At 40.3% G+C, this 25,844-nt stretch overlaps 7 protein-coding genes across 7 annotated transcripts; all 7 read left to right on the plus strand.

The window, feature by feature from the left end:
* The first annotated feature begins 1,792 nt into the window (after positions 1-1,792).
* LOC144667792 (heat shock protein beta-11-like) lies at positions 1,793-2,777 on the plus strand. Its single transcript, XM_078529248.1, has one exon. It carries the CDS (start codon positions 1,937-1,939, stop codon positions 2,594-2,596), a length of 660 nt encoding a protein of 219 aa, XP_078385374.1. The 5' UTR covers positions 1,793-1,936; the 3' UTR covers positions 2,597-2,777.
* A 2,751-nt stretch (positions 2,778-5,528) lies between these two features.
* Positions 5,529-6,513, plus strand: LOC144667791 (heat shock protein beta-11-like). Its single transcript, XM_078529247.1, has one exon. The coding sequence runs from the start codon at positions 5,673-5,675 to the stop codon at positions 6,330-6,332; it is 660 nt and encodes a 219-aa protein (XP_078385373.1). The 5' UTR covers positions 5,529-5,672; the 3' UTR covers positions 6,333-6,513.
* Positions 6,514-9,277: 2,764 nt separating this feature from the next.
* On the plus strand, positions 9,278-10,300 carry LOC144667794 (heat shock protein beta-11-like). The gene has a single exon (XM_078529250.1). The coding sequence runs from the start codon at positions 9,426-9,428 to the stop codon at positions 10,083-10,085; it is 660 nt and encodes a 219-aa protein (XP_078385376.1). The 5' UTR covers positions 9,278-9,425; the 3' UTR covers positions 10,086-10,300.
* A 2,720-nt stretch (positions 10,301-13,020) lies between these two features.
* On the plus strand, positions 13,021-14,005 carry LOC144667793 (heat shock protein beta-11-like). The gene has a single exon (XM_078529249.1). The coding sequence runs from the start codon at positions 13,165-13,167 to the stop codon at positions 13,822-13,824; it is 660 nt and encodes a 219-aa protein (XP_078385375.1). The 5' UTR covers positions 13,021-13,164; the 3' UTR covers positions 13,825-14,005.
* Positions 14,006-16,773: 2,768 nt separating this feature from the next.
* On the plus strand, positions 16,774-17,758 carry LOC144667795 (heat shock protein beta-11-like). Its single transcript, XM_078529251.1, has one exon. The coding sequence runs from the start codon at positions 16,918-16,920 to the stop codon at positions 17,575-17,577; it is 660 nt and encodes a 219-aa protein (XP_078385377.1). The 5' UTR covers positions 16,774-16,917; the 3' UTR covers positions 17,578-17,758.
* Positions 17,759-20,512: 2,754 nt separating this feature from the next.
* Positions 20,513-21,497, plus strand: LOC144667798 (heat shock protein beta-11-like). The gene has a single exon (XM_078529253.1). The coding sequence runs from the start codon at positions 20,657-20,659 to the stop codon at positions 21,314-21,316; it is 660 nt and encodes a 219-aa protein (XP_078385379.1). The 5' UTR covers positions 20,513-20,656; the 3' UTR covers positions 21,317-21,497.
* A 2,792-nt stretch (positions 21,498-24,289) lies between these two features.
* On the plus strand, positions 24,290-25,251 carry LOC144667796 (heat shock protein beta-11-like). Its single transcript, XM_078529252.1, has one exon. It carries the CDS (start codon positions 24,411-24,413, stop codon positions 25,068-25,070), a length of 660 nt encoding a protein of 219 aa, XP_078385378.1. The 5' UTR covers positions 24,290-24,410; the 3' UTR covers positions 25,071-25,251.
* The last annotated feature ends 593 nt before the right edge of the window (positions 25,252-25,844 follow it).

Below are 25,844 nucleotides of genomic sequence, written 5' to 3' on the forward strand. Positions count from 1 at the left end.
AACATCAACAATCGTATCACAGGTTGCGGAATACGTGAGTAACACCACAGCTTATTTATTTGTTAAAATGTTAAATGGTGTAAAAATGTAAATCCAGTCTATGAACTTAGACTGAACCTGGAATCTATTTGATCGTAATGCTGCCAAAACACACCTGAGAATAAAGATTTATGTTGTAGTTTGTAGGAAACTCCTGTGTGTGATGGAAACTCTCATTTACCAATTTAGGAACTTATGATGTTGAGAACTTGGCAACAACATTAATAGGCTGGGCCTTCATATTCATGAATTTAACATAATACAATAAAAAATTAAAACATTGCTACATTTTATCAATAATGTGTTGTCAATGTTGATGTTATCAGTGAAGAGACCAGAGGGAAGATGAGCAGTTTTCATTTGTGTTGTTTTTTGTTACTGGAATGGAAGAAGTGAAAGGGTAGATTCAATGGCAACTTTCAAAATGGAAAAAGATATATACCTGCAAAGAAATAATTTGCAGAGTTTTGGCGAAAGAGCAGGGGAGTCGGGAGTAATTGGATAGCACTTTGAAAGACCTGGCATAGGTGTGATGGACCGAATGGCCTCTTTTTGAACTGAGAGATTCTGGACCTGTCAGTAATTTATTATTAATTTTCTATATTTGCAAATCTTATATCAAAATACATAATGGACAACATGCTTTAGTAATTATGAATTACACAGCAGCTTTATATGTATCTATTGTGTTTTTAAACCTATGTTATTAGGATTAGAACGGAATTAATGCCTCAATCCAAACTTCACTCTTACAAAACTGATTTGAATTTCAAAAACAAAAACAGAAATACCTGGAAAAACTCAGCAGGTCTGGCAGCATCGGCGTAGAAGAGCACAGTTGACGTTTCGAGTCCTCACGACCTTTCAACGGAACTAAGTAAAAATAGGAAAGGGGTGAAATATAATCTGGTTTAAGTGGGGTGGGGTGGGGTTGGGACAAGAAGAGCTAGGTAAAGGGCCAGTGATAGGAGGAGATAACCAAAGGATGTCACAGACAAAAGGAAAAAAGAGGTGTTGAAGGTGGTGATATTATCTAAAGGAATGTGCTCATTAAGGGTAGAAAGCAGGACGAGCAAGGTACAGATAGCCCTAGTGGGGGTGGGGTGGGGTGAAGGAATACTAAAAAGGCTAAAAGGTAAAGATAAAGCAATGGATGGAAATACATTTAAAAATAATGGAAATAGGTGGGAAAAGAAAAACCCATATAAATTATTGGAAAAAACAAAAAGGAGGGTGTTAAAACGGAAAGGGGGTTGGGGATGGAGGAGAGAGTTCATGATCTAAAGTTGTTGAACTCAATATTCAGTCTGGAAGGCTGTAAAGTGCCTAGTTGGAAGATGAGGTGCTGTTCCTCCAGTTTGCGTTGAGCTTCACTGGAACAATGCAGCAAGCCGAATTGAATTTCACTCTTTTTCATTGATAGATGTGGCTTCAACATCTCAGAAATCAATGAAAACAGCAATACTAGAAAGAAAAAGATCGAGTCCTCATTCTCTCATAATATCTGTTCAAAGTTCATTAAGTTAAACGCATCTTATTCTCAGAATATCTCATGTGTTTACACTTGCTCTGCCTTCTGTGAGGCTGTCAATCATTAACAATGCTCCTCCCATCTATTCCCTCACTGGCTGAGTACATTCCAGAAGTCTCTGGAACGGCTCCAGTGAGTGTCACTGAGTCGAGTCATTCTTGTTTAAAGCAAGGCTGGGATGAGATGTCATTTATTTGCAGCTCACGTGTCATGAGTCCAGCAAAGTTGAGTTCATTCTGGAAATGTCTGGGTTTCTGGGAGTAGAATATATAAGGCGTGTGTTCTGAGTGCTGCAGCAGATCAGAGACTGAAGACTGGGAGTTCACATCAGTCGGTTTGAGAGAAGTGAGAGAAGAGGCAGAGACAATGCTGAGCTGTCGGGCTTTCCACCCTTCACGTCTGTGCCAGCAGCCTGTGTACACATTGTGGCCTGTTCCACACAGGGTCTGGGAGCCGCTTGAATGCAACACGTGGAAAGAGGTGGAAGAAGCGAGAAAGAGCATGAACTTCATGGATCAAGTTCTTGAGGAGCTGGCAAAAGAATTTTGGGAGGAAAAACCAAGAAATCAGGACAACAAAACTGATGATAATAAAGAAGGCAAAGGACAATCAGACGACAAGGAGGGAAATGGCTTTTCTCTGTCCCTGGATGTCCAGCGATTCTCCCCAGAAGAACTGAATGTGAAAGTACTTGGAAGAAAAGTGCTGGTGACAGGAAAACACGAGAAGAAAAGTGATGATGGCAGCGGCTCTTCCAGCTACAAATATGAAGAGTTCAGGAGAGAATTTCAGCTGCCAAAAGATGTCGATGCTGAAGCTCTTAACTGCTGTTTGTCACAGGACGGTCGGTTAAAGGTTCAAGCCCCACGCCTGGCACTGCCAGCTGTGAATGAACGAACCGTGCCCGTCAACATCACCTCGGATACAACAACCAGTCCCCGGCTAAATCCTGGCCAAGAGGCACAGAAACTGGAGAGTGGGAAGGATGAGAGAAAAAATGAGGAGGAAGTGAAAATGGACAATTAAATCTCATTTACAGTTATCTTTTGTAAGAAGTAAGAATGGTTTATTTGCAGAAATGAGTTTCTGAGACCATGAAATGAAGGCTTAATGCTGAAAATGAATTGTTAATGTGTAAGTCTGAACTGTGTTGTTATCAGAATTCATGTGGATTATTTTGATATATATGTATTTGGAAAAATAAATACTTTTGAAAATAATAGTGATGATTCAGCTTTTTTACCCTGTATAAAGAAACTAAAGTGACTCAGCGGAGAGACTAGACGTTTAGTTCCTATATTCTCAGTGAGGAAAAACATATTTTAATTTGGATTCACCTAAAACCCAGAGAAAAAATTCTATTTGTCAAGATCTGTCTCCAACTGGTCTCACTCCAGAAAACAATATATCAAATGATTGCACAGACCCAGTGCACCAAATCTCTGTATTACTCTGCAGCCTGACAATGAGCAGCAACAACAGCTTATCTTCCAACACAGACACCAGACTGGACACCACTCCATTACTGATGGTGGAATCCTCTTTCATTGGAGTTACCTGTTCAATTTAAATAATTGGGAGGAAAAGCAAAGTTAGTTGCATTGTAAGCAACTTTTATAAAGTTTCTGTGAAATAATATTACTGATCCTGTACTATTGAACATAAGAACATCTGGAACAGGAGAATGCGTAGGCCATTCGGCCCCTCAAGCCTCCTTCACCATTCAATGCATCACAGTTTACCTAATTCTGGACGTAATTCCACCTTCCTCTCCGTTCCCCACAACCCTTGACTCCATTGTCAATCCAAAATCCATCTAACAGCCTTGAATATAATCAAAGACCCAGCACTCCTGCTCACTGTGGAAGAGAGTTCCAATCACAAAGGCCCCTCTGAGAGAAGAAATTTCTCGGCATCTCCATCTTAAGTGGCAGACCTCTTATTTTTAAAGTGCCTCCTAGTTCTTGATTTCCCCCCTGAGGGAGAACATCCTCTCAGCAGCTATCCTGTCCAGCCCCAAAGAATCTTCCACACTTCAGTAAGGGATCTGTATCTTACTGGATCAGTGTGGTGTGTAATATTTCTTGCAGTGTCAGTCAGCAGTTATATTCCTTCAGCAAATTTACTGTATGATACTGACGGACAAACAGCTCGTGTGTTTAGGTTGATGCTGGACAGTGGGAAACATCAACAATCGTATCACAGGTTGCGGAATACGTGATTAACACCACAGCTTATTTATTTGTTAAAATGTTAAATGGTGTAAAAATGTAAATCCAGCCTCTGAACTTAGTCTGAACCTGGAATCTATTTGATCGTAACGCTGCCAAAACACACCTGAGAATAAAGATTTATGTTGTAGTTTATAGGAAACTCCTGTGTGTGATGGAAACTCTCATTTACCAATTTAGGAAGTTATGATGTTGAGAACTTGGCAACAACATTAATAGGCTGGGCCTTCATATTCATGAATTTAACATAATACAATATAAAATTAAAACATTGCTACATTTTATCAATAATATGTTGTCAATGTTGATGTTATCAGTGAAGAGACCAGAGGGAAGATGAGCAGTTTTCATTTGTGTTGTTTTTTGTTACTGGAATGGATGGAGTGAAAGGGTAGATTCTATGGCAACTTTCAATATGGAAAAAGATATATACCTGCAAAGAAATAATTTGCAGAGTTTTGGCGAAAGAGCAGGGAAGTCGGGAGTAATTGGATAGCACTTTCAAAGACCTGACATAGGTGTGGTGGACCGAATGGCCTCATTTTGAGCTGAGAGATTCTGGACCTGTCAGTAATTTATTATTAATTTTCTATATTTGCAAATCTTATATCAAAATACATAATGGACAACATGCTTTAGTAATTATGAATTACACAGCAGCTTTATATGTATCTATTCTGTTTCTAAATCTATGTTATTAGGATTAGAATGGAATTAATGCCTCAATCCGAACTTCACTCTTACAAAACTGATTTGAATTTCAAAAACAAAAACAGAAATACCTGGAAAAACTCAGATGGTCTGGTAGCATCGGTGGAGAAGAGGACAGTTGACGTTTCGAATCCTCATGACCCTTCAACAGAACTAAGTAAAAATAGGAAATGGGTGAAATATAAGCTGGTTTAAGGGGGGGTGGGTGGGACAAGAAGAGTTGGATAGAGGGCCAGTGATAGGAGGAGATAACCAAAAGATGTCATAGACAAAAGGAAAAAAGAGGTGTTGAAGGGAGTGATATTATTTAAAGGAATGTGCTAAGTAAGGGTAGAAAGCAGGACGAGCAAGGTACAGATAGCCCTAGTGGGGGGTGGGGTGGGGTGAAGGAATACTAAAAAGGCTAAAAAGTAAAGATAAAGTAATGGATGGAAATACATTTAAATATAATGGAAATAGGTGGGAAAGGAAAAATCCATATAAATTTTGGAAAAAACAAAGAGGGGGGAAAACGGAAAGGGGGTGGGGATGGAGGAGAGAGTTCATGATCTAAAATTGTTGAACTCAATATTCAGTCTGGAAGGTTGTAAAGTGCCTAGTCGGAAGATGAGGTGCTGTTCCTCCAGTTTGCTTTGAGATTCACTGGAACAATGCAGCAAGCCAATTTGAATTTCACTCTTTTTCATTGATAGATGTGGCTTCAACATCTCAGAAATCAATGAAAACAGCAATACTAGAAAGAAAAAGACCACATTCTCTCATAGAATCTGTTCAAAGTTCATTCAGTTAAACGCATCTTATTCTCAGAATATCTCATGTGTTTACACTTGCTCTGCCTTCTGTGAGGCTGTCAATCATTAACAATGCTCCTCCCATCTGTTCCCTCACTGGCTGAGTACATTCCAGAAGTCTCTGGAACGGCTCCAGTGGGTGTCACTGAGTCGAGTCATTCTTGTTTAAAGCAAGGCTGGGATGAGATGTCATTTATTTGCAGCTCACGTGTCATGAGTCCAGCAAAGTTGAGTTCATTCTGGAAATGTCTGGGTTTCTGGGAGTAGAATATATAAGGCGTGTGTTCTGAGTGCTGCAGCAGATCAGAGACTGAAGACTGGGAGTTCACATCAGTCGGTTTGAGAGAAGTGAGAGAAGAGGCAGAGACAATGCTGAGCTGTCGGGCTTTCCACCCTTCACGTCTGTGCCAGCAGCCTGTGTACACATTGTGGCCTGTTCCACACAGGGTCTGGGAGCCTCTTGAATGCAACAGGTGGAAAGAGGTGGAAGAAGTGAGAAAGAGCATGAACTTCATGGAGCGAGTTCTTGAGGAGATGGCAAAAGAATTTTGGGAGGAAAAACCAAGAAATCAGGACAAGAGACCTGATGATAATGAAGAAGGGAAAAGACAATCAGAGGACAAGGAGGGAGATGGCTTTTCCCTGTCCCTGGATGTCCAGCGATTCTCCCCAGAAGAACTGAATGTGAAAGTACTTGGAAGAAAAGTGCTGGTGACAGGAAAACACGAGAAGAAAAGTGATGATGGCAGCGGCTCTTCCAGCTTCAATTATGAAGAGTTCAGGAGAGAATTTCAGCTGCCAGAAGATGTCGATGCTGAAGCTCTTAACTGCTGTTTGTCACAGGACGGTCGGTTAAAGGTTCAAGCCCCACGCCTGGCACTGCCCGCTGTGAATGAACGAACCGTGCCCGTCAACATCACCTCGGATACAACAACCAGTCCCCGGCTAAATCCTGGCCAAGAGGCAGAGAAACTGGAGAGTGGGAAGGATCAGAGGAAAAATGAGGAGGAAGTAAAAATGGACAATTAAACCTCAATTACATTTATCTTTTGTACGATGTAAGAATGGTTTATTTGCAGAAATGAGTTTCTGAGACTATGAAACAAAGGCTTAATGCTGAAAATGAATTGTTAATGTGTAAGTCTGAACTGTGTTGTTATAAGAATTCATGTGGATTGTTTTTATATATATGTATTTGGAAAAATAAATACTTTTGAAAATAATAGTGATGATTCAGCTTTTTTACCTTGTATAAAGAAACTAAAGTGACTCAGCGGAGAGACTAGACGTTTAGTTCCTATATTCTCAGTGAAGAAACACATATTTTAATTTGGATTCACCTAAATCCCAGAGAAAAAATTCTATTTGTCAAGATCTGTGTACAACTGGTCTCAGTCCAGAAAAAAATATATCAAATTATTGCACAGACCCAGTGCACCACATCTCTGTATTACCCTGCAGCCTGACAATGAGCAGCAACAACAGCTTATCTTCCAACACAGACACCAGACTGGACACCACTCAATTACTGATGGTGGAATCCTCTTTCATTGGAGTTACCTGTTCAATTTAAATAATTGGGAGTAAAAACAAAGTTATTTGCATTGTAAGCAACTTTTATAAAGTTTCTGTGAAATAATAATACTGATCCTGTACTATTGAACATAAGAACATCTGGAACAGGAGCATGCGTAGGCCATTCGGCCCCTCAAGCCTCCTTCACCGTTCAATGGATCACAGTTTACCTAATTCTGGCCGTAATTCCACCTTCCTCTCCGTTCCCCATAACTCTTGACTCCATTGTCAATCCAAAATCCATCTAACAGCCTTGAATATAATCAAAGACCCAGCTCTCCTGCTCACTGTGGAAGAGAGTTCCAATCGCAAACCTCCCTCTGAGAGAAGAAATTTCCCTGCATCTCCATCTTAAGTGGCAAACCTCTTATTTTTAAAGTGCCTCCTAGTCCTTGACTTCCCCCCTGAGGGAGAATATCCTCTCAGCAGCTATCCTGTCCAGCCCCAAAGAATCTTCCACACTTCAATAAGGGATCTGTATCTTAATGGATCAGTGTGGTGTGTAATATTTCTTGCAGTGTCAGTCAGCAGTTACATTCCTTCAGTAAATTTACTGTATGATACTGACGGACAAACAGCTCGTGTGTTTAGGTTGATGCTGGACAGTGGGAAACATCAACAATCGTATCACAGGTTGCGGAATACGTGAGTAACGCCACAGCTTATTTATTTGTTAAAATGTTAAATGGTGTAAAAATGTAAATCCAGTCTATGAACTTAGACTGAACCTGGAATCTATTTGATCGTAATGCTGCCAAAACACACCTGAGAATAAAGATTTATGTTGTAGTTTATAGGAAACTCCTGTGTGTGATGGAAACTCTCATTTACCAATTTAGGAACTTATGATGTTGAGAACTTGGCAACAACATTAATAGGCTGGGCCTTCATATTCATGAATTTAACATAATACAATATAAAATTAAAACATTGCTACATTTTATCAATAATATGTTGTCAATGTTGATGTTATCAGTGAAGAGACCAGAGGGAAGATGAGCAGTTTTCATTTGTGTTGTTTTTTGTTACTGGAATGGATGAAGTGAAAGGGTAGATTCTATGGCAACTTTCAATATGGAAAAAGATATATACCTGCAAAGAAATAATTTGCAGAGTTTTGGCGAAAGAGCAGGGAAGTCGGGAGTAATTGGATAGCACTTTCAAAGACCTGACATAGGTGTGGTGGACCGAATGGCCTCATTTTGAGCTGAGAGATTCTGGACCTGTCAGTAATTTATTATTAATTTTCTATATTTGCAAATCTTATATCAAAATACATAATGGACAACATGCTTTAGTAATTATGAATTACACAGCAGCTTTATATGTATCTATTGTGTTTTTAAACCTATGTTATTAGGATTAGAACGGAATTAATGCCTCAATCCAAACTTCACTCTTACAAAACTGATTTGAATTTCAAAAACAAAAACAGAAATACCTGGAAAAACGCAGCAGGTCTGGCAGCATCGGCGTAGAAGAGCACAGTTGACGTTTCGAGTCCTCACGACCTTTCAACGGAACTAAGTAAAAATAGGAAAGGGGTGAAATATAATCTGGTTTAAGTGGGGTGGGGTGGGGTTGGGACAAGAAGAGCTAGGTAAAGGGCCAGTGATAGGAGGAGATAACCAAAGGATGTCACAGACAAAAGGAAAAAAGAGGTGTTGAAGGTGGTGATATTATCTAAAGGAATGTGCTCATTAAGGGTAGAAAGCAGGACGAGCAAGGTACAGATAGCCCTAGTGGGGGTGGGGTGGGGTGAAGGAATACTAAAAAGGCTAAAAGGTAAAGATAAAGCAATGGATGGAAATACATTTAAAAATAATGGAAATAGGTGGGAAAAGAAAAACCCATATAAATTATTGGAAAAAACAAAAAGGAGGGTGTTAAAACGGAAAGGGGGTTGGGGATGGAGGAGAGAGTTCATGATCTAAAGTTGTTGAACTCAATATTCAGTCTGGAAGGCTGTAAAGTGCCTAGTTGGAAGATGAGGTGCTGTTCCTCCAGTTTGCGTTGGGCTTCACTGGAACATTGCAGCAAGCCAATTTGAATTTCACACTTTTTCATTGATAGATGTGGCTTCAACATCTCAGAAATCAATGAAAACAGCAATACTAGAAAGAAAAAGACCGAGTCCTCATTCTCTCATAATATCTGTTCAAAGTTCATTCAGTTAAACGCATCTTATTCTCAGAATGTCTCATGTGTTTACACTTGCTCTGCCTTCTGTGAGGCTGTCAATCATTAACAATGCTCCTCCCATCTATTCCCTCATTGGCTGAGTACATTCCAGAAGTCTCTGGAACGGCTCCAGTGGGTGTCACTGAGTCGAGTCATTCTTGTTTAAAGCAAGGCTGGGATGAGATGTCATTTATTTGCAGCTCACGTGTCATGAGTCCAGCAAAGTTGAGTTCATTCTGGAAATGTCTGGGTTTCTGGGAGTAGAATATATAAGGCGTGTGTTCTGAGTGCTGCAGCAGATCAGAGACTGAAGACTGGGAGTTCACATCAGTCGGTTTGAGAGAAGTGAGAGAAGAGGCAGAGACAATGCTGAGCTGTCGGGCTTTCCACCCTTCACGTCTGTGCCAGCAGCCTGTGTACACATTGTGGCCTGTTCCACACAGGGTCTGGGAGCCGCTTGAATGCAACACGTGGAAAGAGGTGGAAGAAGCGAGAAAGAGCATGAACTTCATGGATCAAGTTCTTGAGGAGCTGGCAAAAGAATTTTGGGAGGAAAAACCAAGAAATCAGGACAACAAAACTGATGATAATAAAGAAGGCAAAGGACAATCAGACGACAAGGAGGGAAATGGCTTTTCTCTGTCCCTGGATGTCCAGCGATTCTCCCCAGAAGAACTGAATGTGAAAGTACTTGGAAGAAAAGTGCTGGTGACAGGAAAACACGAGAAGAAAAGTGATGATGGCAGCGGCTCTTCCAGCTACAAATATGAAGAGTTCAGGAGAGAATTTCAGCTGCCAAAAGATGTCGATGCTGAAGCTCTTAACTGCTGTTTGTCACAGGACGGTCGGTTAAAGGTTCAAGCCCCACGCCTGGCACTGCCAGCTGTGAATGAACGAACCGTGCCCGTCAACATCACCTCGGATACAACAACCAGTCCCCGGCTAAATCCTGGCCAAGAGGCACAGAAACTGGAGAGTGGGAAGGATGAGAGAAAAAATGAGGAGGAAGTGAAAATGGACAATTAAATCTCATTTACAGTTATCTTTTGTAAGAAGTAAGAATGGTTTATTTGCAGAAATGAGTTTCTGAGACCATGAAATGAAGGCTTAATGCTGAAAATGAATTGTTAATGTGTAAGTCTGAACTGTGTTGTTATCAGAATTCATGTGGATTATTTTGATATATATGTATTTGGAAAAATAAATACTTTTGAAAATAATAGTGATGATTCAGCTTTTTTACCCTGTATAAAGAAACTAAAGTGACTCAGCGGAGAGACTAGACGTTTAGTTCCTATATTCTCAGTGAGGAAAAACATATTTTAATTTGGATTCACCTAAAACCCAGAGAAAAAATTCTATTTGTCAAGATCTGTCTCCAACTGGTCTCACTCCAGAAAACAATATATCAAATGATTGCACAGACCCAGTGCACCAAATCTCTGTATTACTCTGCAGCCTGACAATGAGCAGCAACAACAGCTTATCTTCCAACACAGACACCAGACTGGACACCACTCCATTACTGATGGTGGAATCCTCTTTCATTGGAGTTACCTGTTCAATTTAAATAATTGGGAGGAAAAGCAAAGTTAGTTGCATTGTAAGCAACTTTTATAAAGTTTCTGTGAAATAATATTACTGATCCTGTACTATTGAACATAAGAACATCTGGAACAGGAGAACGCGTAGGCCATTCGGCCCCTCAAGCCTCCTTCACCATTCAATGCATCACAGTTTACCTAATTCTGGACGTAATTCCACCTTCCTCTCCGTTCCCCACAACCCTTGACTCCATTGTCAATCCAAAATCCATCTAACAGCCTTGAATATAATCAAAGACCCAGCACTCCTGCTCACTGTGGAAGAGAGTTCCAATCACAAAGGCCCCTCTGAGAGAAGAAATTTCTCGGCATCTCCATCTTAAGTGGCAGACCTCTTATTTTTAAAGTGCCTCCTAGTTCTTGATTTCCCCCCTGAGGGAGAACATCCTCTCAGCAGCTATCCTGTCCAGCCCCAAAGAATCTTCCACACTTCAGTAAGGGATCTGTATCTTACTGGATCAGTGTGGTGTGTAATATTTCTTGCAGTGTCAGTCAGCAGTTATATTCCTTCAGCAAATTTACTGTATGATACTGACGGACAAACAGCTCGTGTGTTTAGGTTGATGCTGGACAGTGGGAAACATCAACAATCGTATCACAGGTTGCGGAATACGTGATTAACGCCACAGCTTATTTATTTGTTAAAATGTTAAATGGTGTAAAAATGTAAATCCAGCCTCTGAACTTAGTCTGAACCTGGAATCTATTTGATCGTAACGCTGCCAAAACACACCTGAGAATAAAGATTTATGTTGTAGTTTATAGGAAACTCCTGTGTGTGATGGAAACTCTCATTTACCAATTTAGGAAGTTATGATGTTGAGAACTTGGCAACAACATTAATAGGCTGGGCCTTCATATTCATGAATTTAACATAATACAATATAAAATTAAAACATTGCTACATTTTATCAATAATATGTTGTCAATGTTGATGTTATCAGTGAAGAGACCAGAGGGAAGATGAGCAGTTTTCATTTGTGTTGTTTTTTGTTACTGGAATGGATGGAGTGAAAGGGTAGATTCTATGGCAACTTTCAATATGGAAAAAGATATATACCTGCAAAGAAATAATTTGCAGAGTTTTGGCGAAAGAGCAGGGAAGTCGGGAGTAATTGGATAGCACTTTCAAAGACCTGACATAGGTGTGGTGGACCGAATGGCCTCATTTTGAGCTGAGAGATTCTGGACCTGTCAGTAATTTATTATTAATTTTCTATATTTGCAAATCTTATATCAAAATACATAATGGACAACATGCTTTAGTAATTATGAATTACACAGCAGCTTTATATGTATCTATTCTGTTTCTAAATCTATGTTATTAGGATTAGAATGGAATTAATGCCTCAATCCGAACTTCACTCTTACAAAACTGATTTGAATTTCAAAAACAAAAACAGAAATACCTGGAAAAACTCAGATGGTCTGGTAGCATCGGTGGAGAAGAGGACAGTTGACGTTTCGAATCCTCATGACCCTTCAACAGAACTAAGTAAAAATAGGAAATGGGTGAAATATAAGCTGGTTTAAGGGGGGGTGGGTGGGACAAGAAGAGTTGGATAGAGGGCCAGTGATAGGAGGAGATAACCAAAAGATGTCATAGACAAAAGGAAAAAAGAGGTGTTGAAGGGAGTGATATTATTTAAAGGAATGTGCTAAGTAAGGGTAGAAAGCAGGACGAGCAAGGTACAGATAGCCCTAGTGGGGGGTGGGGTGGGGTGAAGGAATACTAAAAAGGCTAAAAAGTAAAGATAAAGTAATGGATGGAAATACATTTAAATATAATGGAAATAGGTGGGAAAGGAAAAATCCATATAAATTTTGGAAAAAACAAAAAGGAGGGGGGAAAACGGAAAGGGGGTGGGGATGGAGGAGAGAGTTCATGATCTAAAATTGTTGAACTCAATATTCAGTCTGGAAGGTTGTAAAGTGCCTAGTCGGAAGATGAGGTGCTGTTCCTCCAGTTTGCTTTGAGATTCACTGGAACAATGCAGCAAGCCAATTTGAATTTCACTCTTTTTCATTGATAGATGTGGCTTCAACATCTCAGAAATCAATGAAAACAGCAATACTAGAAAGAAAAAGACCACATTCTCTCATAGAATCTGTTCAAAGTTCATTCAGTTAAACGCATCTTATTCTCAGAATATCTCATGTGTTTACACTTGCTCTGCCTTCTGTGAGGCTGTCAATCATTAACAATGCTCCTCCCATCTGTTCCCTCACTGGCTGAGTACATTCCAGAAGTCTCTGGAACGGCTCCAGTGGGTGTCACTGAGTCGAGTCATTCTTGTTTAAAGCAAGGCTGGGATGAGATGTCATTTATTTGCAGCTCACGTGTCATGAGTCCAGCAAAGTTGAGTTCATTCTGGAAATGTCTGGGTTTCTGGGAGTAGAATATATAAGGCGTGTGTTCTGAGTGCTGCAGCAGATCAGAGACTGAAGACTGGGAGTTCACATCAGTCGGTTTGAGAGAAGTGAGAGAAGAGGCAGAGACAATGCTGAGCTGTCGGGCTTTCCACCCTTCACGTCTGTGCCAGCAGCCTGTGTACACATTGTGGCCTGTTCCACACAGGGTCTGGGAGCCTCTTGAATGCAACAGGTGGAAAGAGGTGGAAGAAGTGAGAAAGAGCATGAACTTCATGGAGCGAGTTCTTGAGGAGATGGCAAAAGAATTTTGGGAGGAAAAACCAAGAAATCAGGACAAGAGACCTGATGATAATGAAGAAGGGAAAAGACAATCAGAGGACAAGGAGGGAGATGGCTTTTCCCTGTCCCTGGATGTCCAGCGATTCTCCCCAGAAGAACTGAATGTGAAAGTACTTGGAAGAAAAGTGCTGGTGACAGGAAAACACGAGAAGAAAAGTGATGATGGCAGCGGCTCTTCCAGCTTCAATTATGAAGAGTTCAGGAGAGAATTTCAGCTGCCAGAAGATGTCGATGCTGAAGCTCTTAACTGCTGTTTGTCACAGGACGGTCGGTTAAAGGTTCAAGCCCCACGCCTGGCACTGCCCGCTATGAATGAACGAACCGTGCCCGTCAACATCACCTCGGATACAACAACCAGTCCCCGGCTAAATCCTGGCCAAGAGGCAGAGAAACTGGAGAGTGGGAAGGATCAGAGGAAAAATGAGGAGGAAGTAAAAATGGACAATTAAACCTCAAATACATTTATCTTTTGTACGATGTAAGAATGGTTTATTTGCAGAAATGAGTTTCTGAGACTATGAAACAAAGGCTTAATGCTGAAAATGAATTGTTAATGTGTAAGTCTGAACTGTGTTGTTATAAGAATTCATGTGGATTGTTTTTATATATATGTATTTGGAAAAATAAATACTTTTGAAAATAATAGTGATGATTCAGCTTTTTTACCTTGTATAAAGAAACTAAAGTGACTCAGCGGAGAGACTAGACGTTTAGTTCCTATATTCTCAGTGAAGAAACACATATTTTAATTTGGATTCACCTAAATCCCAGAGAAAAAATTCTATTTGTCAAGATCTGTGTACAACTGGTCTCAGTCCAGAAAAAAATATATCAAATTATTGCACAGACCCAGTGCACCACATCTCTGTATTACCCTGCAGCCTGACAATGAGCAGCAACAACAGCTTATCTTCCAACACAGACACCAGACTGGACACCACTCAATTACTGATGGTGGAATCCTCTTTCATTGGAGTTACCTGTTCAATTTAAATAATTGGGAGTAAAAACAAAGTTATTTGCATTGTAAGCAACTTTTATAAAGTTTCTGTGAAATAATAATACTGATCCTGTACTATTGAACATAAGAACATCTGGAACAGGAGCATGCGTAGGCCATTCGGCCCCTCAAGCCTCCTTCACCGTTCAATGGATCACAGTTTACCTAATTCTGGCCGTAATTCCACCTTCCTCTCCGTTCCCCATAACTCTTGACTCCATTGTCAATCCAAAATCCATCTAACAGCCTTGAATATAATCAAAGACCCAGCTCTCCTGCTCACTGTGGAAGAGAGTTCCAATCGCAAACCTCCCTCTGAGAGAAGAAATTTCCCTGCATCTCCATCTTAAGTGGCAAACCTCTTATTTTTAAAGTGCCTCCTAGTCCTTGACTTCCCCCCTGAGGGAGAATATCCTCTCAGCAGCTATCCTGTCCAGCCCCAAAGAATCTTCCACACTTCAATAAGGGATCTGTATCTTAATGGATCAGTGTGGTGTGTAATATTTCTTGCAGTGTCAGTCAGCAGTTACATTCCTTCAGTAAATTTACTGTATGATACTGACGGACAAACAGCTCGTGTGTTTAGGTTGATGCTGGACAGTGGGAAACATCAACAATCGTATCACAGGTTGCGGAATACGTGAGTAACGCCACAGCTTATTTATTTGTTAAAATGTTAAATGGTGTAAAAATGTAAATCCAGTCTATGAACTTAGACTGAACCTGGAATCTATTTGATCGTAATGCTGCCAAAACACACCTGAGAATAAAGATTTATGTTGTAGTTTATAGGAAACTCCCGTGTGTGATGGAAACTCTCATTTACCAATTTAGGAACTTATGATGTTGAGAACTTGGCAACAACATTAATAGGCTGGGCCTTCATATTCATGAATTTAACATAATACAATAAAAAATTAAAACATTGCTACATTTTATCAATAATATGTTGTCAATGTTGATGTTATCAGTGAAGAGACCAGAGGGAAGATGAGCAGTTTTCATTTGTGTTGTTTTTTGTTACTGGAATGGATGAAGTGAAAGGGTAGATTCTATGGCAACTTTCAATATGGAAAAAGATATATACCTGCAAAGAAATAATTTGCAGAGTTTTGGCGAAAGAGCAGGGAAGTCGGGAGTAATTGGATAGCACTTTCAAAGACCTGACATAGGTGTGGTGGACCGAATGGCCTCATTTTGAACTGAGAGATTCTGGACCTGTCAGTAATTTATTATTAATTTTCTATATTTGCAAATCTTATATCAAAATACATAATGGACAACATGCTTTAGTAATTATGAATTACACAGCAGCTTTATATGTATCTATTGTGTTTTTAAACCTATGTTATTAGGATTAGAACGGAATTAATGCCTCAATCCAAACTTCACTCTTACAAAACTGATTTGAATTTCAAAAACAAAAACAGAAATACCTGGAAAAACTCAGCAGGTCTGGCAGCATCGGCGTAGAAGAGCACAGTTGACGTTTCGAGTCCTCACGACCTTTCAACGGAACTAAGTAAAAATAGGAAAGGGGTGAAATATAATCTGGTTTAAGTGGGGTGGGGTGGGGTTGGGACAAGAAGAGCTAGGTAAAGGGCCAGTGATAGGAGGAGATAACCAAAGGATGTCACAGACAAAAGGAAAAAAGAGGTGTTGAAGGTGGTGATATTATCTAAAGGAATGTGCTCATTAAGGGTAGAAAGCAGGACGAGCAAGGTACAGATAGCCCTAGTGGGGGTGGGGTGGGGTGAAGGAATACTAAAAAGGCTAAAAGGTAAAGATAAAGCAATGGATGGAAATACATTTAAAAATAATGGAAATAGGTAGGAAAAGAGAAATCCATATAAATTATTGGAAAAAACAAAAAGGAGGGGGGAAGAACGGAAAAGGGGATGGGAATGGAGGAGAGAGTTCATGATCTAAAGTTGTTGAACTCAATATTCAGTCTAGAAGGCTGTAAAGTGCCTAGTTGGAAGATGAGGTGCTGTTCCTCCAGTTTGCGTTGGGCTTCACTGGAACATTGCAGCAAGCCAATTTGAATTTCACACTTTTTCATTGATAGATGTGGCTTCAACATCTCAGAAATCAATGAAAACAGCAATACTAGAAAGAAAAAGACCGAGTCCTCATTCTCTCATAATATCTGTTCAAAGTTCATTCAGTTAAACGCATCTTATTCTCAGAATGTCTCATGTGTTTACACTTGCTCTGCCTTCTGTGAGGCTGTCAATCATTAACAATGCTCCTCCCATCTATTCCCTCATTGGCTGAGTACATTCCAGAAGTCTCTGGAACGGCTCCAGTGGGTGTCACTGAGTCGAGTCATTCTTGTTTAAAGCAAGGCTGGGATGAGATGTCATTTATTTGCAGCTCACGTGTCATGAGTCCAGCAAAGTTGAGTTCATTCTGGAAATGTCTGGGTTTCTGGGAGTAGAATATATAAGGCGTGTGTTCTGAGTGCTGCAGCAGATCAGAGACTGAAGACTGGGAGTTCACATCAGTCGGTTTGAGAGAAGTGAGAGAAGAGGCAGAGACAATGCTGAGCTGTCGGGCTTTCCACCCTTCACGTCTGTGCCAGCAGCCTGTGTACACATTGTGGCCTGTTCCACACAGGGTCTGGGAGCTGCTTGAATGCAACACGTGGAAAGAGGTGGAAGAAGCGAGAAAGAGCATGAACTTCATGGATCAAGTTCTTGAGGAGCTGGCAAAAGAATTTTGGGAGGAAAAACCAAGAAATCAGGACAACAAAACTGATGATAATAAAGAAGGCAAAGGACAATCAGACGACAAGGAGGGAAATGGCTTTTCTCTGTCCCTGGATGTCCAGCGATTCTCCCCAGAAGAACTGAATGTGAAAGTACTTGGAAGAAAAGTGCTGGTGACAGGAAAACACGAGAAGAAAAGTGATGATGGCAGCGGCTCTTCCAGCTACAAATATGAAGAGTTCAGGAGAGAATTTCAGCTGCCAAAAGATGTCGATGCTGAAGCTCTTAACTGCTGTTTGTCACAGGACGGTCGGTTAAAGGTTCAAGCCCCACGCCTGGCACTGCCAGCTGTGAATGAACGAACCGTGCCCGTCAACATCACCTCGGATACAACAACCAGTCCCCGGCTAAATCCTGGCCAAGAGGCACAGAAACTGGAGAGTGGGAAGGATGAGAGAAAAAATGAGGAGGAAGTGAAAATGGACAATTAAATCTCATTTACAGTTATCTTTTGTAAGAAGTAAGAATGGTTTATTTGCAGAAATGAGTTTCTGAGACCATGAAATGAAGGCTTAATGCTGAAAATGAATTGTTAATGTGTAAGTCTGAACTGTGTTGTTATCAGAATTCATGTGGATTATTTTGATATATATGTATTTGGAAAAATAAATACTTTTGAAAATAATAGTGATGATTCAGCTTTTTTACCCTGTATAAAGAAACTAAAGTGACTCAGCGGAGAGACTAGACGTTTAGTTCCTATATTCTCAGTGAGGAAAAACATATTTTAATTTGGATTCACCTAAAACCCAGAGAAAAAATTCTATTTGTCAAGATCTGTCTCCAACTGGTCTCACTCCAGAAAACAATATATCAAATGATTGCACAGACCCAGTGCACCAAATCTCTGTATTACTCTGCAGCCTGACAATGAGCAGCAACAACAGCTTATCTTCCAACACAGACACCAGACTGGACACCACTCCATTACTGATGGTGGAATCCTCTTTCATTGGAGTTACCTGTTCAATTTAAATAATTGGGAGGAAAAGCAAAGTTAGTTGCATTGTAAGCAACTTTTATAAAGTTTCTGTGAAATAATATTACTGATCCTGTACTATTGAACATAAGAACATCTGGAACAGGAGAACGCGTAGGCCATTCGGCCCCTCAAGCCTCCTTCACCATTCAATGCATCACAGTTTACCTAATTCTGGACGTAATTCCACCTTCCTCTCCGTTCCCCACAACCCTTGACTCCATTGTCAATCCAAAATCCATCTAACAGCCTTGAATATAATCAAAGACCTAGCACTCCTGCTCACTGTGGAAGAGAGTTCCAATCACAAAGGCCCCTCTGAGAGAAGAAATTTCTCGGCATCTCCATCTTAAGTGGCAGACCTCTTATTTTTAAAGTGCCTCCTAGTTCTTGATTTCCCCCCTGAGGGAGAACATCCTCTCAGCAGCTATCCTGTCCAGCCCCAAAGAATCTTCCACACTTCAATAAGGGATCTGTATCTTACTGGATCAGTGTGGTGTGTAATATTTCTTGCAGTGTCAGTCAGCAGTTATATTCCTTCAGCAAATTTACTGTATGATACTGACGGACAAACAGCTCGTGTGTTTAGGTTGATGCTGGACAGTGGGAAACATCAACAATCATATCACAGGTTGCGGAATACGTGATTAACACCACAGCTTATTTATTTGTTAAAATGTTAAATGGTGTAAAAATGTAAATCCAGCCTCTGAACTTAGACTGAACCTGGAATCTATTTGATCGTAACGCTGCCAAAACACACCTGAGAATAAAGATTTATGTTGTAGTTTATAGGAAACTCCTGTGTGTGATGGAAACTCTCATTTACCAATTTAGGAAGTTATGATGTTGAGAACTTGGCAACAACATTAATAGGCTGGGCCTTCATATTCATGAATTTAACATAATACAATATAAAATTAAAACATTGCTACATTTTATCAATAATATGTTGTCAATGTTGATGTTATCAGTGAAGAGACCAGAGGGAAGATGAGCAGTTTTCATTTGTGTTGTTTTTTGTTACTGGAATGGATGGAGTGAAAGGGTAGATTCTATGGCAACTTTCAATATGGAAAAAGATATATACCTGCAAAGAAATAATTTGCAGAGTTTTGGCGAAAGAGCAGGGAAGTCGGGAGTAATTGGATAGCACTTTCAAAGACCTGACATAGGTGTGGTGGACCGAATGGCCTCATTTTGAGCTGAGAGATTCTGGACCTGTCAGTAATTTATTATTAATTTTCTATATTTGCAAATCTTATATCAAAATACATAATGGACAACATGATTTAGTAATTATGAATTACACAGCAGCTTTATATGTATCTATTCTGTTTCTAAATCTATGTTATTAGGATTAGAATGGAATTAATGCCTCAATCCGAACTTCACTCTTACAAAACTGATTTGAATTTCAAAAACAAAAACAGAAATACCTGGAAAAACTCAGATGGTCTGGTAGCATCGGTGGAGAAGAGGACAGTTGACGTTTCGAATCCTCATGACCCTTCAACAGAACTAAGTAAAAATAGGAAATGGGTGAAATATAAGCTGGTTTAAGGGGGGGTGGGTGGGACAAGAAGAGTTGGCTAGAGGGCCAGTGATAGGTGGAGATAACCAAAAGATGTCATAGACAAAAGGAAAAAAGAGGTGTTGAAGGGAGTGATATTATTTAAAGGAATGTGCTAAGTAAGGGTAGAAAGCAGGACGAGCAAGGTACAGATAGCCCTAGTGGGGGGTGGGGTGGGGTGAAGGAATACTAAAAAGGCTAAAAAGTAAAGATAAAGTAATGGATGGAAATACATTTAAATATAATGGAAATAGGTGGGAAAGGAAAAATCCATATAAATTTTGGAAAAAACAAAAAGGAGGGGGGAAAACGGAAAGGGGGTGGGGATGGAGGAGAGAGTTCATGATCTAAAATTGTTGAACTCAATATTCAGTCTGGAAGGTTGTAAAGTGCCTAGTCGGAAGATGAGGTGCTGTTCCTCCAGTTTGCTTTGAGATTCACTGGAACAATGCAGCAAGCCAATTTGAATTTCACTCTTTTTCATTGATAGATGTGGCTTCAACATCTCAGAAATCAATGAAAACAGCAATACTAGAAAGAAAAAGACCACATTCTCTCATAGAATCTGTTCAAAGTTCATTCAGTTAAACGCATCTTATTCTCAGAATATCTCATGTGTTTACACTTGCTCTGCCTTCTGTGAGGCTGTCAATCATTAACAATGCTCCTCCCATCTGTTCCCTCACTGGCTGAGTACATTCCAGAAGTCTCTGGAACGGCTCCAGTGGGTGTCACTGAGTCGAGTCATTCTTGTTTAAAGCAAGGCTGGGATGAGATGTCATTTATTTGCAGCTCACGTGTCATGAGTCCAGCAAAGTTGAGTTCATTCTGGAAATGTCTGGGTTTCTGGGAGTAGAATATATAAGGCGTGTGTTCTGAGTGCTGCAGCAGATCAGAGACTGAAGACTGGGAGTTCACATCAGTCGGTTTGAGAGAAGTGAGAGAAGAGGCAGAGACAATGCTGAGCTGTCGGGCTTTCCACCCTTCACGTCTGTGCCAGCAGCCTGTGTACACATTGTGGCCTGTTCCACACAGGGTCTGGGAGCCTCTTGAATGCAACAGGTGGAAAGAGGTGGAAGAAGTGAGAAAGAGCATGAACTTCATGGAGCGAGTTCTTGAGGAGATGGCAAAAGAATTTTGGGAGGAAAAACCAAGAAATCAGGACAAGAGACCTGATGATAATGAAGAAGGGAAAAGACAATCAGAGGACAAGGAGGGAGATGGCTTTTCCCTGTCCCTGGATGTCCAGCGATTCTCCCCAGAAGAACTGAATGTGAAAGTACTTGGAAGAAAAGTGCTGGTGACAGGAAAACACGAGAAGAAAAGTGATGATGGCAGCGGCTCTTCCAGCTTCAATTATGAAGAGTTGAGGAGAGAATTTCAGCTGCCAGAAGATGTCGATGCTGAAGCTCTTAACTGCTGTTTGTCACAGGACGGTCGGTTAAAGGTTCAAGCCCCACGCCTGGCACTGCCTGCTGTGAATGAACGAACCGTGCCCGTCAACATCACCTCGGATACAACAACCAGTCCCCGGCTAAATCCTGGCCAAGAGGCAGAGAAACTGGAGAGTGGGAAGGATCAGAGGAAAAATGAGGAGGAAGTAAAAATGGACAATTAAACCTCAATTACATTTATCTTTTGTACGATGTAAGAATGGTTTATTTGCAGAAATGAGTTTCTGAGACTATGAAACAAAGGCTTAATGCTGAAAATGAATTGTTAATGTGTAAGTCTGAACTGTGTTGTTATAAGAATTCATGTGGATTGTTTTTATATATATGTATTTGGAAAAATAAATACTTTTGAAAATAATAGTGATGATTCAGCTTTTTTACCTTGTATAAAGAAACTAAAGTGACTCAGCGGAGAGACTAGACGTTTAGTTCCTATATTCTCAGTGAAGAAACACATATTTTAATTTGGATTCACCTAAATCCCAGAGAAAAAATTCTATTTGTCAAGATCTGTGTACAACTGGTCTCAGTCCAGAAAAAAATATATCAAATTATTGCACAGACCCAGTGCACCACATCTTTGTATTACCCTGCAGCCTGACAATGAGCAGCAACAACAGCTTATCTTCCAACACAGACACCAGACTGGACACCACTCAATTACTGATGGTGGAATCCTCTTTCATTGGAGTTACCTGTTCAATTTAAATAATTGGGAGTAAAAACAAAGTTATTTGCATTGTAAGCAACTTTTATAAAGTTTCTGTGAAATAATAATACTGATCCTGTACTATTGAACATAAGAACATCTGGAACAGGAGCATGCGTAGGCCATTCGGCCCCTCAAGCCTCCTTCACCGTTCAATGGATCACAGTTTACCTAATTCTGGCCGTAATTCCACCTTCCTCTCCGTTCCCCATAACTCTTGACTCCATTGTCAATCCAAAATCCATCTAACAGCCTTGAATATAATCAAAGACCCAGCTCTCCTGCTCACTGTGGAAGAGAGTTCCAATCGCAAACCTCCCTCTGAGAGAAGAAATTTCCCTGCATCTCCATCTTAAGTGGCAAACCTCTTATTTTTAAAGTGCCTCCTAGTCCTTGACTTCCCCCCTGAGGGAGAATATCCTCTCAGCAGCTATCCTGTCCAGCCCCAAAGAATCTTCCACACTTCAATAAGGGATCTGTATCTTAATGGATCAGTGTGGTGTGTAATATTTCTTGCAGTGTCAGTCAGCAGTTACATTCCTTCAGTAAATTTACTGTATGATACTGACGGACAAACAGCTCGTGTGTTTAGGTTGATGCTGGACAGTGGGAAACATCAACAATCGTATCACAGGTTGCGGAATACGTGAGTAACGCCACAGCTTATTTATTTGTTAAAATGTTAAATGGTGTAAAAATGTAAATCCAGTCTATGAACTTAGACTGAACCTGGAATCTATTTGATCGTAATGCTGCCAAAACACACCTGAGAATAAAGATTTATGTTGTAGTTTATAGGAAACTCCTGTGTGTGATGGAAACTCTCATTTACCAATTTAGGAACTTATGATGTTGAGAACTTGGCAACAACATTAATAGGCTGGGCCTTCATATTCATGAATTTAACATAATACAATATAAAATTAAAACATTGCTACATTTTATCAATAATATGTTGTCAATGTTGATGTTATCAGTGAAGAGACCAGAGGGAAGATGAGCAGTTTTCATTTGTGTTGTTTTTTGTTACTGGAATGGATGAAGTGAAAGGGTAGATTCTATGGCAACTTTCAATATGGAAAAAGATATATACCTGCAAAGAAATAATTTGCAGAGTTTTGGCGAAAGAGCAGGGAAGTCGGGAGTAATTGGATAGCACTTTCAAAGACCTGACATAGGTGTGGTGGACCGAATGGCCTCATTTTGAACTGAGAGATTCTGGACCTGTCAGTAATTTATTATTAATTTTCTATATTTGCAAATCTTATATCAAAATACATAATGGACAACATGCTTTAGTAATTATGAATTACACAGCAGCTTTATATGTATCTATTGTGTTTTTAAACCTATGTTATTAGGATTAGAACGGAATTAATGCCTCAATCCAAACTTCACTCTTACAAAACTGATTTGAATTTCAAAAACAAAAACAGAAATACCTGGAAAAACTCAGCAGGTCTGGCAGCATCGGCGTAGAAGAGCACAGTTGACGTTTCGAGTCCTCACGACCTTTCAACGGAACTAAGTAAAAATAGGAAAGGGGTGAAATATAATCTGGTTTAAGTGGGGTGGGGTGGGGTTGGGACAAGAAGAGCTAGGTAAAGGGCCAGTGATAGGAGGAGATAACCAAAGGATGTCACAGACAAAAGGAAAAAAGAGGTGTTGAAGGTGGTGATATTATCTAAAGGAATGTGCTCATTAAGGGTAGAAAGCAGGACGAGCAAGGTACAGATAGCCCTAGTGGGGGGTGGGGTGGGGTGAAGGAATACTAAAAAGGCTAAAAGGTAAAGATAAAGCAATGGATGGAAATACATTTAAAAATAATGGAAATAGGTAGGAAAAGAGAAATCCATATAAATTATTGGAAAAAACAAAAAGGAGGGGGGAAGAACGGAAAAGGGGGTGGGAATGGAGGAGAGAGTTCATGATCTAAAGTTGTTGAACTCAATATTCAGTCTGGAAGGCTGTAAAGTGCCTAGTTGGAAGATGAGGTGCTGTTCCTCCAGTTTGCGTTGGGCTTCACTGGAACATTGCAGCAAGCCAATTTGAATTTCACACTTTTTCATTGATAGATGTGGCTTCAACATCTCAGAAATCAATGAAAACAGCAATACTAGAAAGAAAAAGACCGAGTCCTCATTCTCTCATAATATCTGTTCAAAGTTCATTCAGTTAAACGCATCTTATTCTCAGAATGTCTCATGTGTTTACACTTGCTCTGCCTTCTGTGAGGCTGTCAATCATTAACAATGCTCCTCCCATCTATTCCCTCATTGGCTGAGTACATTCCAGAAGTCTCTGGAACGGCTCCAGTGAGTGTCACTGAGTCGAGTCATTCTTGATTAAAGCAAGGCTGGAATGAGATGTCATTTACTTGCAGCTCACGTGTCATAAACCCAGCAAAGTTGAGTTCATTCTGGAAATGTCTGGTTTTCTGGGAGTAGAGTATATAAGGCGTGTGTTCTGAGTGCTGCAGCAGATCAGAGACTGAAGACTGGGAGTTCACATCAGTCGGTTTGAGAGAAGTGAGAGAAGAGGCAGAGACAATGCTGAGCTGTCGGGCTTTCCACCCTTCACGTCTGTGCCAGCAGCCTGTGTACACATTGTGGCCTGTTCCACACAGGGTCTGGGAGCCGCTTGAATGCAACAGTTGGAAAGAGGTGGAAGAAGCGAGAAAGAGCATGAACTTCATGGAGCGAGTTCTTGAGGAGCTGGCAAAAGAATTTTGGGAGGAAAAACCAAGAAATCAGGACAACAAAACTGATGATAATGAAGAAGGCAAAAGACAGTCAGAGGACAAGGAGGGAAATGGCTTTTCTCTGTCCCTGGATGTCCAGCGATTCTCCCCAGAAGAACTGAATGTGAAAATACTTGGAAGAAAAGTGCTGGTGACAGGAAAACACGAGAAGAAAAGTGATGATGGCAGCGGCTCTTCCAGCTACAAATTTGAGGAGATCAGGCGAGAATTTAAGCTGCCAGAAGATGTCGATGCTGAAGCTCTTAACTGCTGTTTGTCACAGGACGGTCGGTTAAAGGTTCAAGCCCCACGCCTGGCACTGCCAGCTGTGAATGAACGAACCGTGCCCGTCAACATCACCTCGGATACAACAACCAGTCTCCGGCTAAATCCTGGCCAAGAGGCAGAGAAACTGGAGAGTGGGAAGGATGAGAGGAAAAATGAGGAGGAAGTAAAAATGGACAATTAAAACTCATTTACAGTTATCTTTTGTAAGAAGTAAGAATGGTTTATTTGCAGAAATGAGTTTCTGAGACCATGAAATGAAGGCATAATGCTGAAAATGAATTGTTAATGTGTAAGTCTGAACTGTGTTGTTATCAGAATTCATGTGGATTCTTTTTATATATATGTATTTGGAAAAATAAATACTTTTGAAAATAATAGTGATGATTCAGCTGTTTTACCTTGTATAAAGAAACTAAAGTGACTCAGCGGAGAGACTAGACGTTTAGTTCCTATATTCTCAGTGAGGAAATACATATTTTAATTTGGATTCACCTAAAACCCAGAGAAAAAATTCTATTTGTCAAGATCTGTCTCCAACTGGTCTCAGTCCAGTAAACAATATATCAAATTATTGCACAGACCCAGTGCACCAAATCTCTGTATTGCCCTGCAGCCTGACAATGAGCAGCAACAACAGCTTATCTTCCAACACAGACACCAGACTGGACACCACTCAATTACTGATGGTGGAATCCTCTTTCATTGGGGTTACCTGTTCAATTTAAATAATTGGGAGTAAAAGCAAAGTTACTTGCATTGTAAGCAACTTTTATAAAGTTTCCGTGAAATAATAACACTGATCCTGTACTATTGAACATAAGAACATCTGGAACAGGAGCATGCGTAGGCCATTCGGCCCCTCAAATCTCCTTCACCATTCAATGCATCACAGTTTACCTAATTCTGGCCGTAATTCCACCTTCCTCTCCGCTCCCCATAACCCTTGACTCCATTG

Source organism: Cetorhinus maximus, chromosome 25, assembly GCF_964194155.1.
Source record: "Cetorhinus maximus chromosome 25, sCetMax3.hap1.1, whole genome shotgun sequence".
Taxonomy (NCBI): domain Eukaryota; kingdom Metazoa; phylum Chordata; class Chondrichthyes; order Lamniformes; family Cetorhinidae; genus Cetorhinus; species Cetorhinus maximus.

Bases quoted from the DNA above. Each gene is read 5' to 3' on its own strand.
- LOC144667791 (XM_078529247.1), top strand. From the start codon at position 5,673: ATGCTGAGCTGTCGGGCTTTCCACCCTTCACGTCTGTGCCAGCAGCCT.
- LOC144667793 (XM_078529249.1), top strand. From the start codon at position 13,165: ATGCTGAGCTGTCGGGCTTTCCACCCTTCACGTCTGTGCCAGCAGCCT.
- LOC144667795 (XM_078529251.1), top strand. From the start codon at position 16,918: ATGCTGAGCTGTCGGGCTTTCCACCCTTCACGTCTGTGCCAGCAGCCT.
- LOC144667794 (XM_078529250.1), top strand. From the start codon at position 9,426: ATGCTGAGCTGTCGGGCTTTCCACCCTTCACGTCTGTGCCAGCAGCCT.
- LOC144667798 (XM_078529253.1), top strand. From the start codon at position 20,657: ATGCTGAGCTGTCGGGCTTTCCACCCTTCACGTCTGTGCCAGCAGCCT.
- LOC144667796 (XM_078529252.1), top strand. From the start codon at position 24,411: ATGCTGAGCTGTCGGGCTTTCCACCCTTCACGTCTGTGCCAGCAGCCT.
- LOC144667792 (XM_078529248.1), top strand. From the start codon at position 1,937: ATGCTGAGCTGTCGGGCTTTCCACCCTTCACGTCTGTGCCAGCAGCCT.